At 39.8% G+C, this 20,805-nt stretch overlaps 1 protein-coding gene across 1 annotated transcript in view; it reads left to right on the top strand.

Moving 5' to 3' along the window:
• The window catches only part of RYR2 (ryanodine receptor 2), a 783,951-nt gene that overhangs the window by 202,409 nt on the left and 560,737 nt on the right, over positions 1–20,805 (top strand). The window contains exon 2 of the mRNA XM_073011864.1: positions 19,643–19,762. Within this exon, the coding sequence (XP_072867965.1) occupies positions 19,643–19,762 (120 nt within the window). The remainder of the gene's footprint in view (positions 1–19,642; positions 19,763–20,805) is intronic.

Consider the following 20,805-nt stretch of genomic DNA (forward strand, 5'->3'; position numbering starts at 1 on the left):
CATCATGCCACTTCCAGCATGGCTCTTGCCTTCTGTGCACTGTCCTGGCATCCTGATCTTTTTTGTCTCAGACCTGTGTTACACACAGACACTATCATGATCAGTTATCTGCTGGTTGCCTCTAAGTGGTCTCTAAGTGCTTTGAGTGCCCTTGTTGCCAACAGTTTTAGAATACTTAACTCAGCATGACCAACTTGTTCACATGCTAGTAGTGCATTTTATCTTCTCAGCCATTCTTCTTCTTCCATTTTCTATGGTAATACCATGCATTTCCTTGGTATTTTAGAGCTTAAAGATAGTCTCTCTTTTAAAGGGATATCATCCAATGTTTAGGTCTTGTCCTCGTGTCTAATCTCAAGTGTGTCCTGGCAGTCCTCCATTTACTTAGGCAGTTCCCAGTCTTGTATTCCTCAAAGCCCCTCTTCCCTTCCCATTCTCAGCTGATTTCACTGAGAAAACAGAAGCAGTTGAAAGAGAACTTACACATCCTCGCACTCCTAAATCAGTCAAACTCCCAGCAACTTTACCTTTACTCCCATCTGAGGCCACCACCTCTACCTGTTCTTTGATCCCAGGTGGAGATACCCTTATCCCATTTCTTGTCCAAATCGCTGACTTCTTATTTGATCTTTTCAGGATTATTTCCATTAGCATGTAAATATGTGATCATATCTCCTTAGTGTCCCTCGAGTGTATCAAAAACACTGTTGTTGGAACTTTCTCCTAGCTAGCCTATGATTTTCTCTGTCACAAATTCAGATTATGTTAGCAGAGGGGTCTTCCCTGTATAGCCCATTTAAAATACCGACTCTCATTATTTCTCTCTCCTACCCTACTTTATTTTCTTTATACCAATTCCCCAACAGATGTATGTATATATGCATATAGGTACATTGTCTGTCCCCATTTTATTTCCACAAAGACAGGAGTTTTGTCTGTTTTGATCTTTTCTTTCCTTAGTGCCCACAATAGTGCCTGAAATATCACAGACACCCCCAGATACTTCCTTTTTTGACTTCATATCGTCTCCAACTACGATACCATTTCTTTGGTCACCTTTGTAAAACAAGTCAAGAGCTGTCTGTACCTGATGCTCTGCTTCTTCTCTTCTCATTCAATCTTAAGTCCCCTCCATTCTGGATCTCTTCCCCACAGCTCCACTGAAATGGCCCTTGATCGGACCACCAATGAACACCACATTGCCAAATGTAATGGCAATTCTAAACTGCCTTCTCACTCAACTTCCAGGTAGCATTCTACCTGGTTGACTATTTTTTCTCTTTGTAATCTGTTTAGATCAGTTGGCCCCTGATTTTCTTTCTACCTTAGAGGTCATTCTTTATAATTAGCCTTTATTGAATTCCTCCCCCCTTTCCAACCTCATAATGTTGGCTTGCACCAGGGTTCACTTGTAGATCATCCTGTCTTTCATTACCTATTCATTCCCTTAGTGATCTCAGCTGGTATCATGTCTTCATATATGTTCTTCACAGGGATGAGTCCTAAATATTTATCTTCAGCCATGGCATTTTTCTTGAATTCCAGATTTGCATATCTAACTGCCAACTTGATATCTCACTTGGAAGAACATCATTACAAACCTAACTCATCTGAAGCTGGCTTCACATTCTCCTCCCCTATCACTAACTGTCTTTCCCCCATTATTCCCCATTTCAGTTCATGGTACCACCATTTACCTAGTTGTTCAGAACTAAACCCTTCTAATTATTCTTTCTCCAATCATTATCCCACATCAGCAAATCCTGTCAATTCTTTTTTTTTTTTTTTTAAATAGATCTAGATTCTGACCTTTTCCGAGTGCTTCCACAGGTCACACCCTAATAGAAGCCATGATCATCTTTTACTTGGCCATAGTAACAGCCTCTCATGCCCCTAGCACGGCAGCCTGAGTGGTTCTTTTAGAGTGGGAATGAGTCATGTCATTCCTCTGCTTGCAACTCTCTGTGGTTCCCAAAGTACTTGGACCAAACTCCAAAGCTCTTCTCTGTCCTCCATGACCCTCTGGGTCTACCCTGCTATGTCTCTGCACTCATTTCCTCCTACTCAACTCAGCCCACCAGCCCATTTGTTCTTCCTGGAGCTGACTGAGACACTTCCTACTGCAGAGCTTTTGTGTTGGCTGCTCTCTCCTGCCTGGAATATTCTACAGGCTCACTCCCAGCTTTCTGCAGTTCTTGGCTTAGTATCCCCTCATCAGAGAGGTCATTTACTACCGCCTTGTAAGATATCCCCCTTGATCCTTCAGCCCTGTCCTTAGAATTCCTGGCTTTTATCACGAGCTGACATTACATTTTGTAACTATTCCTTTACTTATTATCGATCTCCTCCTAAGTGTAAGCTCCATGGGTGTCAGAAATTGTTCTGTCTCGTTCACAATCTTATGTGATGAATGAATGAATTTAATTTTTACAAAAATAGAAATGAGGAAGTAACAAGTATTCATAGTCTTTTATATTCTGGTAATTATTTCCTGGGTACTTCGTTAAAATTATGTTTTGATTAATACCTCGTGACAATCCTCTAAGGTGGAGGTTTCAGAGAGGAAAAGCGTTGCAATCCCAATGACTAGTAAAAGGAAAGCTAGAGAGCTGGGATTCAAACCCTGGGTGTATCTGTTGCAAAAGCAAATCTCTTTCCAGTTAATCCATATTCTTTCTTTATTATAAATTATAAAATAATGGTTGGGCGCAGTGGCTCACGCCTGTAATCCTAGCACTTTGGGAGGCCGAGGTGGGCGGATCCCTTGAGGTCAGGAGTTTGAGACCAGCCTGGCCAACATGGTGAAACCCCATCTCTACTAAAAATTCAAAAATTAGCCGGGCATGGTGGCACATGCCTGTAATCCCAGATACTCAGGAGGCTGAGGCAGGAGAATATCGCTTGTACCTGGAGAGGGAGATTGCAGGGAGCTGAGATCGTGCCACTGCACTGCAGCCTGGGCGACAGAGCGAGACTCCGTCTCAAAAAAAAAAAAAAAAAAAAAGTGAAATAGTAAGTATACAGTGGATATTACAAATTATTATTACAAGACTTATTTCTGTCTAATAGATGAGATCACTGAGGATGAAGTGACAGATGAGTTACCTGGGGTCATGCCACTATGTCACACCACTCATGCTGGAAAAAGGACTTCAGAACCTGGTTCTCATTCAGCTTCAGTGGGCTCCTTTTGTACAACTGCAAGATTTCTGCCATGCAGATACTTTGTGCGTCTCACTTTGTCTGAGCAACTTTTATGTTTTCCATCCATTATATTTTACCACTCGTAAACTTGCAGAGGCTCACATTTGTAAGTTAAACACCAAGCTTTTCAAAAGCTAGTCCTAAAACTTGTATCATGATTTTGCTTCGTGTCCAAGCTAACCTTTGATTTGTCTTTATAGTACCTGTGTGAACTGAATGAAAACAGCATTTGAACTGAAATTTGCTATTTTGCTTGTACTTATTTTCTCCTGAGCCAATGTACAACCTAACTCTTACCAGGAATAGTTTATTGCTCAGGTATAGTTTGCTGGTTCATCTGTTCATTTTCAGGCTAGAGAAAAGCCTTCAGCTGAAATATTTACCAATTGCAAGAAAAGTGAGGTAATTTACGGAAAGTCTATAAAAATATGGGAGTCATGGTGCCCAGTACACCGGATGATAGTCTACATGTTAATTAAAGAATTATGTTTATAATTAGCCTGAAAGAAGATAATTTAATTGGTTGGCCAATTACAGAAATAAATTGGAGACTGAAATTGCAAACTTATATTTCACTGTGTTTTTCAGAAGCACATCTATGAATTGATAGATAAATGTTATGTCCATAAATAGAGAGCTATGAAACCCTTCTATAAACATGAAATTGGGGAGATACATGTCAAAACATATCCCAGAAACAAGATTAAAATTACTTTTGTGAATAATGCTATACCATGCTCCATGTTTGTGCTGAAAACTCATTGGTGTTTATTCTCCTATGATGGTATACTAAATATCTGTCCAGCTTACTGTTATTTTTTTTATTTAGTCTTGAGAATTTTCCCTGTGTTTGTACAATACAAGAAAAAATACACTTGCTGAAGGTCATCGTGTAGTGCAATACAAGAAAGGACTATGTCTTCAAAATCACCTTATCTTGAAATAATAGATTGTGGATAGAGAGATTTAGATCTTGAAAATTGCTTCTAAAATTACTTTTCCATCTTTTCTTGTGCAATAGTTGGAGCTTATGCAATAAACCAGTCTTTTTAGTATCTCTCTTTAAAATGTGGTATTTTCAGTGTCCTTACTTAACATGGGATAATTGTACACAGTGGTTTTCTTTTCAGAATTTTAACATGGTTTGTACGATCTGAGTCTGATATGGGTCTTGGAGAATGTCTACCACTTGTTTATTGTGGTCTCATTCTTTAGAGAGGAGGGGGATGGTTTTCAACATTCTAAAATATGCAAGCAACGGACACCAATATGTTATGTGTACTCTATACATATATTTATACTTACACATGGCTCTCATCTGCTCTGCTTAGATACTAAATATTTCAGAGTAGTATGAATAAATACATTTAATGTTTCATAGACACATAATATCTCACAGTTTGTAGAACAGACAGTGCTCTCTGGTGTAATTACCAGGCTGATCCTAAGGGGCCAGACTGTCTGGAACTTGCTTTCATCTCTGAATACTTTGTGCTTATGGATAAACCAGGTGACAAGGAGATGCCTTGGAGTGCTAAATTCTGCATGTCTCAATGTTTGATTTTAATTCTTTATGTGCTAATGGGAACACTCATTTTCTTTAACAGCCATTTCTTTGGGCCTATTCTACTTTAGGTATGAGAGGCTCAGGAAAACTTTCTTATCCTCAGCACACATATTATGATGAAGTTTACCCAGAGTCTTCATAAGTGAGCAGTCTTCAATGCCAACTGGGAAATTCAGGTCATTCAGAACTGGGAACATAGGCATAGATTTGATTCATGCTATTTTTTAAGTGGAAAAGAGAAATAGGTACATTTTTGTTGATGTTACTGTTTGGTGAATGCATCTGTCGATGTTAATCTCATCTCACATGGAACAGACACTGAATTTGAATGTCTGAAATATGTCCAGTCTTTTTAGATCTGATGTTTGTACTCATATGCCAACTTTCTTATGATAATTGTCAAATTAAATGCTTAATTCTGATAGCTGCTTCCACTGGTGGATTCCACATAGATGACATCTATTTTCCAAGTCATGTTAGGCTCTTCAATTCTTTTTATGTTTTTCTAAAAGTTAAAACATTTCAGGACCTTGCTTAATTTAGAGGATTTATAACATAGGAACAAAAAAATTTCCTTTGCCTCCTGGTTTCTGGGAATCTTTCTTTCTTTGCTTAGTATTTATCAAGAAGTATAGTTTGCCATCACTACATATTAGATGACATTCATGAGGGCAGTTTCAATTTTTTTTACACATTTTGAAATCAAATTTCACTAGACAATAGATGGGATCTATCATGATACTGAAATGAATTTTTCATGTGATTATATGGGCACATTGATCCTGACTACATCAGTTCTTCTGTGATTGGCACTCGATTGATTATAGGATTGTATCTGCATCCACAAATTATTTGTGTGATGTTCTAGTTATGCTGCTTGCTATACCTGGGTGTGTGTGTGTGTGTGTGCGAGAGTTTAGCTTTTCTTTAGTAATTTCACAGTTCTACTATTTTGTGGCCTGCCAAGGGGGACACAGGAGTATAGCAGAGGGAGAAGTCAGCCAGGTGGTTTGAAGTTTATTCCCTGACAGTCTTTAGAATTGCCTGTTGATGTGGTTTGGCTGTGTCCCCACCCAAATCTCATCTTGAATTGTAGCTCCCATAATTCCCATGTTGTGGGAGGGACTCAGTGGGAGATAATTGAATCATGGGGGCGATTTCCCCCATACTGTTTTGGTGGTAGTGAATAACTCTCATGAAATATGATGATTTTATAAGGGGAAACCCATTTCGCTTGTCTCACATTTTCTCTTGTCTGCCGCCATGTAAGATGTGCCTTTTGCCTTCTGCCACGATTGTGAGGCCTCCCTAGCCACATGGAACTGTAAGTCCATTGAACCTCTTTTTCTTTATAAATTACTCAGTCTCTGGTATGTCTTTATTAGCAGCGTGAGAATAGAGTAATACAGTAAGTTGGTACCAGGAGTGTGAGAACAGACTAATACACCTGTGTGTGGTGATTATAGAAAGGAAACCAAATTTTCATCAGTAGATTACCATTTCAAAGCTCCCTACAAAGTCACCACCCTCTTGCCTGCATCTGAGGCTGGCTGTGCCCTTGACTCCTTCACCTTCCTTGGTTCTCTGCTGCTGCTCTTAATTATTCCGTTTCCTGGATTTTAGGGTAACATGGAAACTTGTGAAAGCAGTAATTGAAGAGAAGACACTCTGCTGACTTCTAAGCCAACAACTTTGTTTTATCAAGTACTTTAATGAATTCCAAAGGATGTGGCAGATGTTAATGCATTCATTCTTCCTACGATAGCCCAAAAAAGTAGGCTTAACTCTAGTATTTTTCCATCTCTAAAATGCAAAGTGAGAAAGGTCGCTTTCTCGTCTTCTGTGTTGATCTCCCTCTTCCACTCTTTTTTCTCCTTTACCAAAAATTTGAGTAGATTTACTTTAGACTGCCCTTCCTTAGTCTAAATTTTAATTACCGACTAAATTTTAATTACCTGTTCATAATATATCCAGCCTTCTCTTTCTCACCTCACCATTGCATCGCACTCCTCCATTCAAACCAATTTGCTTGGCATTTTCTGTAAATTTGTTTTTCATGTGGTTTTGTTCTCATTGACACTATTCAGCGTGCATACAATAAGTCTAGAGTCTGTTCACTTTAGCTGTAGCCCACCATCTAAAGATATTTGGGAAATCACAGGACAGTACTTTGTCTTTTAGTGCAGTGATTTGATATACTGTAGGAGACAAGATAGGCTTGGGGCTAGGAACATAGATTTTGGAGTTGTGTGGGCCCAGGTTTAAGCCTCATTTGACCACCTGCACATCCATGAACAAATGGTTTACTCTTACAATGGTTCTTTTTGCTCATCTGTAGAGTAAAACCATAATAATAGTAATAATACTTAACTCATAGGGCTCTTCATTTCTTAGCCATTGACCATCACTTCTGTGCCAGATGCTGTGCTATATGACAGGTATAAGTTGATAAATAAAACTAACATGAACCTCCCTTTGCGATTTCATTGAGATAATGCATAGTACCTGGGAATAGATGCTTAATGATACACCTAGGATGGAGGTAGTTCTAGAATGTAATCAATGGTAGCTCCTTTCCCTTTTAAAGGTATAGAAAGTATCTTTCATTCTTTATTTTTCAAACAGAGGATTGAATATCTACTATGTGCTGGGTAGCAGGGATGCAGTATCAACAAGGTCGGCAGTCCTTCATGCAGTGTGCATACTTCTGTTCCAGAAGACAGTGAAGAAGGAAACAGTTGAGTAAACTAAGCAGTATAGAGTGTGATGCATGTTATGAAGGAACTGGAGAGATAATGGTGGGAAGGAAGGTAGGGTGGGAAGGAAAGGAGAGGGCTAATAAAGTAAGACCTTAAAAATGGGACACAGCAGGTTTTGCAAAGATCTGGGGGAAGAACAAGCAAAGGCCTTGAGGTAGAAAAGGGCTTTGTGGCCAGGCACAGTGACTCACATCTGTAATCCCAGCACTTTGGGAGGCTAAGGCGGGTGGATCACCTGAGGTCAGGAGTTGGAGACCAGCCTGGCCAAAATGTTGAAACCCCGTCTCTACTAAAAATACAAAAAAATTAGCCAGGTGTGGTGGCGGGTGCCTGTAATCCCAGCTACTCAGGAGGCTGAGGCAGGAGAATCCCTTGAACCCAGGAGGTGGAAGTTGCAGTGAACATAGATCGTGCCATTGCAAGCCAGCCTGGGTGGCAAAAGTAAGACTCCATCTAAAAAAAAAAAAAAAAAAAAAAAGAAGAAAAGAAAAGGGCCTTGCACATCTGAGGAACAAAATAGAGGTATGTGTGGCTGGATTGTAGCAAGTAGAGTGCAGAATGACGTGAGAAGGTGTTGTAGACTTGTAGACGGGGGAGGAAATAGATCATGCAATATGTCTGGTGGATTGTGAGAAGCTGACTTCCACTATGGCCGGGGTGATGTTAGGGCAGGTAATGGGACTACAGGCAGTCAGGAGGAGGAAGTCATCAGGATGCTGCCCGGGTATCTGGCATTCATTACTGTTTGCTTGGCAGTGCCACTTATCAAGATAAAGAACTATGGGGAATGGCAAAATTTGGCGTAATAGATCTATTAAAATGTGGTCATTATTGGTGGCTATTCATAAAATAAAGGCATATCTATATCTTCTTTTATGTACCTCTTGGTTTCTGTGACATTTAAGAAAAGCATTCCAGACTTTCTCTGAAGATGTCTCAAGTTTTTATTTTTGCTACGTGTTAGTTGGCAGGAAGCTAAAAGTCCAGGTCACTAAAGATTGCTTATGGCCTGTGAGGACAGCACAGAGTGAGACTGGACTGGTTGGTTGACAACAGTCAGACTGTTACAGAATGCTAAGGGGTTAATTAACTTAGAGTTTATTGGTGCAGTATACTTGCTCAGCACTGATGGATTTCCTGATTTAGTGTATTAAAGATGAAAAAGTAAAGTTCCTTTCTGATAGAAGTGTTTATTTCTACTAAACTGGGACTAGAAAAGCATTGATGAAATGTTTATATATTCAGAGCAACATTCTGCCTTCTGCCTTCTGCTTGGCCAGCTGCCATCTCCGACTGTTGGAAATAAAGTGAGGGGTCTGACGTCATCTTGATGGTGTCTGGTATTTGGGTGTTTCTGTCTAGCTTCCTTTGGCTGACATTACCAAGCACATTGTTAATACTGGCCTTACAGGCCATAATCTCTTACGTGTCATTTTGTATTTAAACTTTTGCATAAGAGTCATCAGCACAGAACAACAGATTACTTCTGTAGCAATATTAGTTTTGAGATGAAAAAAAAAAAAAAAGATACCACTGGACCAGGCATGGTAGCTCACACCTGTAATCCCAGCACTTTGGGAGGCTAAGGCGGGCAGATCACCTGAGGTCAGGAGTTCAACACCAGCCTGGCTAACATGGTGAAACTCCATCTCTACTAAAAATACAAAAATTAGCCAGGCGTGGTGGTGTGCGCCTGTAATCCCAGCTTCTCAGGAGTCTGAGGCAGGAGAATCGCATGAACCTAGGAGACAGAGGTTACAGTGAGCCGAGATCACGCCACTGCACTCCAGCCTGGGCAACAGAGTAAGACTCTGTCTCATTAAAAAACAACAACAACAACAAAAAACAGAGAGAGAGAGAGAGAGAGAGAGAGAGAGAGATATTACCGTCACCTTGTATGAAACCACATACACAGCATAGTTTAAGCCTACTAATGAAATATCCTGTCGTTTCCTCTGTTTAATAGTAGGCTAGAGAGAGGCTTATACAGTAAACATGTAAAAGGTACAGTTAATTTCTCTGCTTGAATTTGCACATGGGAGGAATTCTCTTCTCGTCTTTTGCCCTTTTCACAGAACCATAAAATGTGAGGGCTGTAGGGACCTTGGAGGACATCCAGTTCATCCACTTGTGGGGAACTGAGGACTAGATAGTTACACTGTAGTTCAAGTGCGATCATATCACTGCAATTAAAACTATGAGAACACTAGATTATTCTGTAGTGCCACCACATTATGAGTATGACTCACTGTCAAGTAACAGATGCCCCTCATATTGATGTGATCAATCACAGCACTTCTCTTAGAGTCTGTGGGTGATTGGTCACTGCATATTGGTTTTTAGTTCATGCACAGAAGGCAAAGTGTGTAGTGGCATTACCTTCTCATTCCCCAGTGATTCAAGATTTACAAAAAATGAATACGTGGAAATTGGCTAACACAGATGAAAGTGCATCAAAGAAACAAAAAATGATAACATTGGGAACCGAAATTCCAATTGAACATAAAAGAGTTCTAAAAGGATGACCTGGCTATGGAATCATGACAGCCCTGCCCTTTGACCCCCTGGAAATACACACCCAGAGGAACTTAGCGGAAGTGAGCTTATTGGCGTGTACAAGGAAAATGGTTGTGACCAATAGGATGTAGGTGTTCCAGAGTAAATGACGCCAGTTGAAAAACTTCACATTAAAGAACCCTCAGAGATATATCAGCATGTTGAAAGCACAAAGGAGAGTATTCCTGAAGCTGATTCAAATGTAGGAGCATGACAATGTGTCCAGGGATAGCAGTGATGCTCACTCCACCGGGATGGTTATATTGTGAGACGAGTGAAGGCAGGTCACGAGTGTTTTACAAAGAAATAAAACACTTTGGCAGTGTGCTGTGGCTCACACCTGTAATCCCAGCACTTTGGGAGGCCGAGGTGGGCAGATCACTTAAGTCCAGGAGTTCTAGACCAGTCTTGGCAACATGGCGAGACCCTGTCTCTACAAAAAAAATAAATAAATAAAATAAGAAATAAAACACTTTAATTCTCAATGTTTCCAATCTTCTAAATTATAGTGTACTAAATATGTTTAGTTTCACTATTTGGAAAGTTTTTTCTATACATTTATAAACCATAGGGTGTTTGTAATGTTTGGACAAAAATTCTTAAAGGTCATGGAACAATGATAAACAATGTGAATTTTCCCAAAGCTTGTCTGAAGACAGTCATTTTTATGGTCCTGTACTAGCATGCAAATTGAGGACTGCCTGTATTTTAAATGAGTAAATATAGACTCAGTGAAAGTCCAAAAATATTGGCTTCTTTTATTTGGAATTATCTCAGCTTATTCTGTTAACTACTTATTTGCTTTAAGGAAAAAAAAATAGCATAGATAACATTTTATTTGTCTGTATGACATAAATGTCAAAAGTAATGATGGGATAAATGAGATCAACTTGTAAGCACTTATCACCATGCCTGCAACATAATTGGCACTTGATAAATGCAACACATATCTAGAATTTGATCATTTCTCTCTACTTCCACCACTACCATTCTGGTTTGAGTCACCACCTCCCTCCCTGAATGGTTGCAGTGACCCACCTTGGGTAACTCTGCTTCTTCCTTGCCTTTCTACACTCTGCATTTAGTACACGACCCAGTGGCTTCCCATTTCCCCCAGTAAAATCCAAAGGTCTTACACTGACATCAAGGCTTTCCATGGTCTGGGCCCATTATCTCTGATCTCATCTCCCACCCACTTCCCCTAGCTTACTCTGCTCTAGGTGCAAATTTCCTGATGATGCTGAGACCATGCTTTCCTGCCTAGAAGGCTTTCCCCAGATTTCCCTCTCCCTGGATTGCTCCTCCTCCACATCGTCATTGGGTCAATTTCTCATTCCTCCTTAAAGTCTTTGCTCAAAAGTCACCCCCTCAATGAGGCCCTGGCAATTCTGTTCAAAACCTTAACTTCCCCCAGCCCAGTAGCATTTCTGATCACCTTATACTGTTCTTTTTTTCTTTCCATAGAGCTTTTCACCTTCTAAGATTTTCAGATTTTTAGTTTCCTTTTTAAAATTCATCCTCTTCTCTTGCTAGAATGCAAACCTAATGAGTTCAGGGATCTTTTGTTTGTTAGGCAATTTAGCTCTTATAATATTTCCTACCATGTATTGCATCTGAGTGAATAGCTTTTAAATGATGAATGACTATTTGAAAGAAACTGTTGATGTTGTTTGAGAATTGTTCTCCATTCTGTACGGTTCCAGCAGACTTGGCAACAGTGAATGTAGAAATCATGTCTTATTTACTCATCACAAAATTGTCAGAATCCAGTATTCCAGTTCTAGCCTTTCTTCCATAAATATTAGATCTCTGTTCTAAAGAGTTTTTGTTTGTTTGTTTGTTTGAGATGGAGTTTTGCTCTGTTGCCCAGGCCAGAGTCCAATGGCATTCTCTTGGCTCACTGCAACCTCCGCCTCTTGGGTTCAAATGATTCTCCTGCCTTAGTCTCCTAAGTAGCTGGGATTACAGGCACACACCACCATGCCCAGCTAATTTTTTGTATTTTTAGTAGAGATGGGGTTTCACCATGTTGGCCAGGCTGGTCTCAAACTCCTGACCTCAGGTGATCCACCTGCCTCAGCCTCCCAAAGTGCTGGGATTACAGGCGTGAGCCTCTGTGCTTGGATGAGAGTTTTAAAGTCACAGGAAATACACAAAGGAATTCAACTCAACATATATTGACTGAACGTTTTCTATGTATAGTTGTCTAAAATGGATAATTATTAACTTAGGTTTTCACTAAAGCATTTATTTTCCTCAAGCCACTGGTTTCCGTGGAGTTTAAGCCGATGTGCTGAAGAGATAACCACAGGATAAGATACATATAGTGAGCTTTCTGAGTTGATGCTAATTATGGAAACATTCTCAGGACATAACTTAGAGGACCAGTTACACAAGCCTAAACCTGGAAAAAAATATCAGAAGACAAGAAGAGTAAGAGTTTAAGGAAAATACTTGGCATGAGGTGAGAGATTTTTTTTTTTTTTTTTAATGACCAGAGCTATTAAGACTATTCATTGAGTTTTCAAGAGTATAATATATGATTGATTTGTTTAGATTATGTACACAAAGAGCATTGTTGTACTTAAAATAGGGGAAAAAGAAGGGACTGCATTGCTTTTTTCAGTGATGCATTGGGTTTTATATTGATGCTGTGGATGCTTATGATACGTTAAAATTTGTCACAGCAATGATAGACAGGATCGGTAATTTTCCTCCAATATTGCCCTATTTCCTGGCTGCATGAGACCATGAAATCACTTAACGGGATCATACAATACCAGCTTTGATTGGAAATTAAATAAGATCTTACCTTGGCAGTTGTAAGAAGAGACTGTGTTTGTCAGCATGGCATCACACATTTATGAATAATCTTAAGGTGGATTGTGATAAGCAATCACTTATTGAGTTCATTACATTTGCAGGCACAGTGCTAGACAATAGAGATATACTGGTGAACAAAACAGATCTTGTTCCTGCTCTCACACAGATCCTGATACTATTGGAACCCATAGAAATGGACAGAATTGGATCTAAGTAACTGCAAAGAAGTGATTTCTGCCTGCAAGTAACATCATTATCATGGTTTATGAATTCTGTTCCTTGTTATTCAATATCAGTTAGGAAACTGATGTGCAAGTGGCATGGGGAGATACTAAATAAAATGCGTAGGCTCACCCTTGAATGCTTCAAGATGTTTGTACGGAAGGAATGGAGTATCTTTTGTTTGATTCTTATTTGTTGTAATGGAAAGGCAGAAACCCCTCTAAATGCCACCCCCTTGTTGGGATTGAATTGGATTAGAGGTCATCTATCCACTCATTTAACAGATATTTTTTGATTTCCTGTGAGCCAGCATTCTTACAGGCTTTGGTGATCACCATTAGTAAAAGTGACAATGTCCTTTCCCTTACAGAACTTGCATTCTAGTAAGGAAGGCTCAGAAAAATTTAAAAAAAGCAAATAGCATATAATATAGTGTCAGGTAGTGATAATAAAGGGGAAAAATTAAGACAAGGGACTCAGCGTGATAGGGGCTGCTATTTTAGATAGGGCGACCGTGGAAGTGGTTTTCCGTGTGTGTGACCTCACAGGTTTGTGAGCAGCAGTCAAGCTAGCTTTGCTCAGAATTACTAAATGTACAGACACACACCCACACACACACACACACACACACACACACGAGCATGCACGTAGGTTTTCCCATAATTCACCCCTCAACATGTCCCCCTCTTCCGCTGTCGCCACCCCTGCTATCCCTAAGCTTTGGGCTTTCTCTGTCTCCTGCTTTCTACGTCTCCTGATTCTTTGAAGGTTTTCTATTTTTCTCCTGTTCTGGGATCAACCGGTGTACTGTCTGGCCAAGTTTGAGGTCCCTAGGCATCCCTGAATGCCTTATCTACTGTCTTTGCTATGTAAGGCTTGTATATGTCTGCATTGTAGCCACAGTTTCTCATTTGGCCAATCCTCAGTAAGATGATTTGGGGAAGGCAACATTTCTTCGCTATTGAGAAAGATCTCATGTTGAACTTTGTTTTTCAACTGCAATATCCAAAGTGGGCAATTCAATGAAAGGGTAGTGCTGATTTAGTGCTATTAACTTATTACAAATTTTGGGCATTGTTTGTTCTTATTCATTCATTCAACTACTATTGATTGACGCCCTTTTATATATCTGACATTATGCTAGATACTGGGGCTATAATTCTAGGTAATAACAGACTCAGTTTTGTTATTATTATTATTATTTGTTTGAGATGGAGTCTCGCTGTTGTCACCCAGGCTGGAGTACAGTGGCACGATCTTGGCTCACTGCAACCTCCGCCTCCTGGGTTCAAGCAATTCTCCTGCCTCAGCCTCCCAAGTAGCTGGGATTACAGGCACCCACCACTATGCCCGGTTAATTTTTGTATTTTTTTTTTAAGTAAAGATGGGGTTTCACCATGTTGGCCAGGCTGGTCTCGAACTCCTGACCTCAGCTGATCCACCTGCCTTGGCCTCCCAGAGTGCTGGGATGTGAGCCATCGCGCCCGGCTCAGACTCAGTTTAATAATCAGACATTAATAATTACACAAATGAACGCATAATGACAATTGAAGAAACTAAAGGAGAAATACAATGTATGGGAACGCAAAACAAAAGAATTAGTAGCCTGGCGGGTCCAATCTCAACACAGCCTTGAAAGGATGCCTGGGTTGAGGTTTGAAAGACGGATAAGTGTTAACTAGAGAAGAGAGAGAGGGGTTTAATAGTGCGTGCAAAAGTCCTGTAGGAGCAAAGGGATGAAGGAAGGTTGGTTGGAGATATTGGGCTGATGTCAGACTATGCAGTGTAGAGCCTTGTAAGCTGAAGGATTTTTTTTTAATTGTTTGCTTGTTTTTTGAGACGAAGTCTTGCTCAGTTGCCCAAGCTGGAGCATAGTAGCACAATCTTGGATCACTGCAACCTCTGCTTCCTGGGTTCAAGTTCTCCTGCCTCAGCCTCCCAAGTAGCTGGGACTACAGGTGCACACCACCACACCCGGCTAATTTTTGTGTTTTTAGTAGAGAGGGAGTTTCACCATGTTGGCCAGGCTGGTCTCGATCTCCTGACCTCAAGTGATCCACCCGCTGGGCCTCCCAGAGTGCTGGGATTACAGGTGTGAGCCACCGCGCCCGACCGGCTCAAGGATTTTTTGGCTTTTATCTTTAGAGCAATTGGAAACCATTGAAGGGTTTTAAGCCAGCACACCATACAGTACAGATTGATGGTGTGGCCTCAAGCTAAAGCTCCTTGGAAGGGAGTTTGCAGTGTGGAGAACCATTCAGTGGATTTTAAAGATGTCAAAATGAGAGATGATTGTAGCTTGGACTAAGGTGGTGAGAAATTGATGGATTGGAAAAGTATTGATGGAGTAGAACCCACGAGACTTGGTAACTCCAAGGTGGCTGTCACCCTTATGTAAGTGCTTCCATTTATCTAATTGCTCATGAGGTTTCTTGTAAGTGGTTGATTATTTATTATTTCATCCAGAATTTGTATAAAGAAAGATCAATACATTTGTTTCTTCAAGTTTGTTTAGTAAAGGATGAATATTCAAGGATACTTTTAGTCTTTGTGGGCCAAGGTAAAAAAAAAATGATGGTCATCATGTGCATTTAAGCACTCAAACACTATTGGTACATGCAGCCAAAATGCAAAAGCAGGACATACGAATTACAAGTCTGCACCTCAGGGGCTGAATAGCAAATACTAATTCAGAAGAGGCCTTATGACCCAGGAAAACATACTTTAATTAATATCTGTATTGTTCTGTCAGGTAGGTTAACCCTCCGGATCACATCAGTATTTGGCAGTGTTGATCTTTATTGTTGGAATAGAAACTAGATTTTGTGTGTGTGTGTGCGCGCGTACATGTATGTGTGAGCACATGTGCATGTACACAATATCCTCATGTATACTTAATATATATGTTACCTACTAGATGTATTACATATGGATAATAATAAATAGAAAACATTAAGCTATTTATCAAAACCTCTCAAATGCCTGCTCTGCATGCTGTCAGACCACAGTGATTCTGGAGAGGAAGTGTGCTTTGAGATGAATGATGGGTTAATTAAAGGCAACTGGCAGGTGGCTTCTGAACTGGTGTTTGGTTCATTAAGTGTTCGGTATATTTTACTTTCTGTCCAAAGGGAACCCTTTGCTTACTAGAAAGTAAAATAAAAGCAGCTTCTGGGTAAACTGTCAAAAACTTTGATGAGTATGTCAGATTAGATTGTATCATTCAAAGTTGAACCATGATTGAAAGCTGTAGCTGTAGCCTCTGTCCTTGGTGGTATAGCAGAGCTCTCCTGAACTTAATGTTGCTTCATTACCAGGCACTCCATCATACAGTGTTAAGGCACTGGATTGAAGTGAAACTTTGTGTAAGTGAGTTGGTCTCATACATTGGATAGTATAGCTTAATATAGTATTTAAATCCATTCCTTTCCCTTAGATGATTGGCATATCTTACATACTAATGGACATCTCCACATGAGCTTTAATTTCTGCTTTGTCCAAAGTACCCGGGCTTATTTTAATATTTGACTGTTAAAGATTGTCTTCAAACTCCTATAGGTTTCCTATATCATATATCAAAAAGATACTCATATCTGGCTGGGCGCAGTGGCTCACGCCTGTAATCCTGGCACTTTGGGAGGCCGAGGTGGGTGGATTGCCTGAGCTCAGGAGTTCGAGACCAGCCTGGGCAACATAGTGAGCTCCTGTCTCTACTAAAAATACAAAAAATGAGCAGGGCGTGGTAGTGCTTGCCTATAGTCACAGTTACTTGGGAAGCTGAGGCAGGAGAATCATTTGAAGCCAGGAAGCAGAGGTGGCAGTGAGCTGGGATCGTGCAACTGCACTCCAGCCTGGGTAACAGAGTGAGACTCTGCCTCAAGAAAAGAAAAGAAAAAAAAACCTCATATCTTTCTTAGGATCTATATATTTTCTGGGTCCCTTTCTGGGTCCTAGATCCTCAGAGTGTGGTTCATACTTGAGAGCTTGTTAGAAATGCACAATCAGTCCCACTCAAGACTTTTCCCAATCAGAATCTGCATCTTAGCAGGATCCATGGATGATAGGATGCACCTTACAGATTGAGAAGCACTTTTATAGATAACATACTTGGTAAAAATCAATTGAGTCTCTAGAAGCAGTGTGGGATTACAGACGGAATGATCTGAATCTAATTCAGATGAATTAGGTTTAGTGATCAATTTCTGGAAATATGTCTGATAAGCCCTCTGTGAGTAACAAGTTACTTTATGCCCCATTTTCCTCATCTAGATATGTGTGGGTCATCTTTATACCACGGGGGTATCGTGAGGATTAAATAAACTAATGCCAGGATGGGCATTCACTGGACTTTTGGTGAAGATGGTGTGCCGTCTCTTCTTCCGGGGCTTACTGAGTGAGCTCTGTTACTCCCACTTGTCCCATATGCCTGTGGTTTTGTTTTTACCTCGTCTTGCTGTCTCCTCTTATTCTCATTCCCAAACTGTCTTTAGTTCATAATTAATTATGTATTAAATTGTATTTAAATAGCCTCCAGCATCCAAAGGAGTAAGAGTGTCGTTACTTACCCAAGAGTGTAGTTTGCATGTTAGAGTTAGTTCCATAGGGTAGGTAAGACAAAATAGTAAAAGCCTCTGGGGATTTCATAAGGCACTGAGCACACCAGCACAATTTTTGGTTCTTTTGTTTCAATTACACTACGTATTTGGAACACAATATAGCTTCAATCTTGCAGATTATATAAGCTCCAAAGTACTTCATGATTGTTTTTATTATAACCACAGTGCACATGAATTTATATTCAGATGTACCCTATCCTATGAGAAAAATGCTATTTTTTTAGCAAATGATGTTTTAAAGAAAACAAATGAATGTTCACTGGAAATCAGTGAGCACCTGGAGCGTCAGTTAGGAGGTGGTTGTTAAAAATATTGGGCTTTGCCTGTGGCTGGTGCTGTAAGCTATGCTATTAAATATTGCTGCTACCATATAGGAAATAAAGGCAAATACAAAGCATTACAAGGATTTAAAATACAAATTAGAGTGGCGCCTTTCCAATTTATATAGCATATTCTTTTTTTTTGAGACGAAATTTCGCCCTTGTTGCCCAGGCTAGAGTGAATGGCGTGATCTCAGCTCACTGCAACCTCTGCCTCCCAGGTTCAAGCAATTCTCCTGCTTCAGCCTCCTGAGTAGCTGGGATTACAGGCATGTGCCACCATGCCTGGCTAATTTTTGTATTTTTAGTAGAGATGGGGTTTCTCCATGTTGGTCAGGCTGGTCTCGAGCTCCCAATCTTAGGCGATCCTCCCGTCTTGGCCTCCCAAAGTGCTGGGATTACAGGTGTGAGCCACCGCGCCCAGCCATATAGCATATTCTTTAGGTTAGCTAAAAAAAAAAAAAAACTTTGCTGTCTGCTTTTGAGGCTTTATTCCCATCACCTATGCCCTGCCATACTACCTTGGTGAAGGGCTTCTAGAATATACTTGTGTATCCCTTTTCTAATTAGAAGGGTTGATGATTATATTGCTTTTTTACTACTCTGTTATGTTTTCTTTTGTTTCTGTGAGGTTGAGATATCAAAACACATAAATGGTCAGACTTTTTAGGCCCTTGCCACATAGAACCTGTATTTTCCATTTACTTACTGTGCATTTGGTGCCTTTTGTATGCTAGTCATTATGTAAGGTGCTTTATTGGATTTACTTCATCGTTTTAGAAATTCAATACTTCGCCTCACATCATATAACCTAGTACATGGTGAGCTGGGATGGGAATCCAGATCTTGCTTGTTCTACAGTCCATGATTCCTGCAGCACTCGCGCTGCCTGTATTGAGTCCTCCTAATTTTCATCTTTCCCCATGTGCAGTTTCTTCAGTAACCTTGCTTAACTAATTGATTGGAAACCTGTTTTGGCTTTCAGAGGACTGAAATAAGAAATTGTCTCTCCACGCATTTTTAAGCAACCCAGGATCCTTTCAGATGTGATCAAGCAACTAATGCGTGGTTGAACTAAGATGACTTTTGCCATCACTTTGAACTGAGAAAGTTCCGTTATTGACCTGTTTTCCTGTGTGAGTTTTGAAATGACACGTGTGCCTGCTATTAGAATCTGTTCCGTTCTTGATGATACTTGGTGTCCTAGAAATGTGTCAGACACTTTCTTGTTAATTTTGATGACTAAAATAGCGATAATAATATGAAAATTCTGTATTTTACTTTTATTTGTTCAGGTTGCCTCTGGGGATCAGTCAGTACAATCAGAAAACTGCTGATTGCCTTGAGTGGCTGTAGCTCCCCTCTTCTCCCACACCCAATTGCCTTTTTGCAAATAAAAAGTACATTAGGGACTGATTCTGTAGGGGTTTCTTTTGGTTGTTTTTTTGACAGTAGTTTTTACATTGCACATAGATTTTTTAAATGCACTAAAATAATGTTCTTCGAGATCTGATTTGGACTGTGCAGTCATGTCACGTCTCACTTATCTTTCCCTCTCTTTCTCCCCCTTTGCAGGATGATGAGGTGGTTCTGCAGTGCACCGCAACCATCCACAAAGAACAACAGAAACTATGCTTGGCAGCAGAAGGATTTGGCAACAGACTTTGTTTCTTGGAGTCCACTTCCAATTCCAAGGTAGGATGAAGTCTTTCGAGGCTATTCAAATATGCAAGTTTTACTAGTGGCATTGAAGTTATTTATGAGCTCTTTACTATTTTCTGTGGAACACATGCTATATAAATGAAAGGGATATAAAAATGTTTTCAACTCCATTTTGCTGATTTTTAATTGAGTCTCTTCTGGGTACAAAGAACTAGGGATAAGATTGTTAGCAAGAACACGAAAAGTCCTTGCCCCGTGATGTTTATATTCTAGTAGAAAAGCAAACAAGTAAATAAATGATGTAATTTGAAAACTGATAAGGGCTAGGAAGATTTAATGGATTATTAAGTTTGAACAGGAACCAATAGTCTTAGGCTCATTATATTTTTTATAAGATAGACTTTCAATTTTCTGTATTAACAAAAAGTCAAAACTCTAGATCCCAGTTCATGTTTAAAATAGGTAAACCTGGGTATAGATGTAGTTCACACAGATCTATCTGGATTTGACTTTCATTGGTAGAAAATGGGATATGGCTTTTTTTCCTCAAAGTGGTATCTCTTGCATTGATCCTAAAGGGGAAAGGACAGAAAGATTGTCAGCAGTAAGTAGTCAGACACTGTAAATTATATATGTACTCTTGGAAATGAGCCCAGAAATATCTTAAGCTATGGAATTTTAAAATCAAAGACAGAACTAACTTTTTGAGACAACCGCTCCTAGGATATTTATTTTTTAGGCTGATCTTTGCCTAAAAGAGAATGGTTCATAATATCAGCATAGATTTTCTTGCAGAAATATAAACACTTAAATCTGTTGATATGTTTTGATTCGTTATTCCTGATTCCTAACTGTGGATATTTACTGTACATTCTGTATATGAATGAATTTTCATCTGTGTCTCTATATTTCAGAAATCAGAAGTTGAGGTTTTACTTTTGGGAATTATTCACTTTGAGACAGACCCACCTTGTAATTATTAAAAATTCAGGGAGAAATGAGGAATTATCAAGAAGGCATAGTTTTTCATCTCTTTGAATCTCCACATTAAACCAGACAGAGCTATGAAGAGGGCA

The sequence above is a fragment of the Chlorocebus sabaeus genome, chromosome 25 (assembly GCF_047675955.1).
Source record: "Chlorocebus sabaeus isolate Y175 chromosome 25, mChlSab1.0.hap1, whole genome shotgun sequence".
In the NCBI taxonomy this organism is placed as follows: Eukaryota; Metazoa; Chordata; class Mammalia; order Primates; family Cercopithecidae; genus Chlorocebus; species Chlorocebus sabaeus.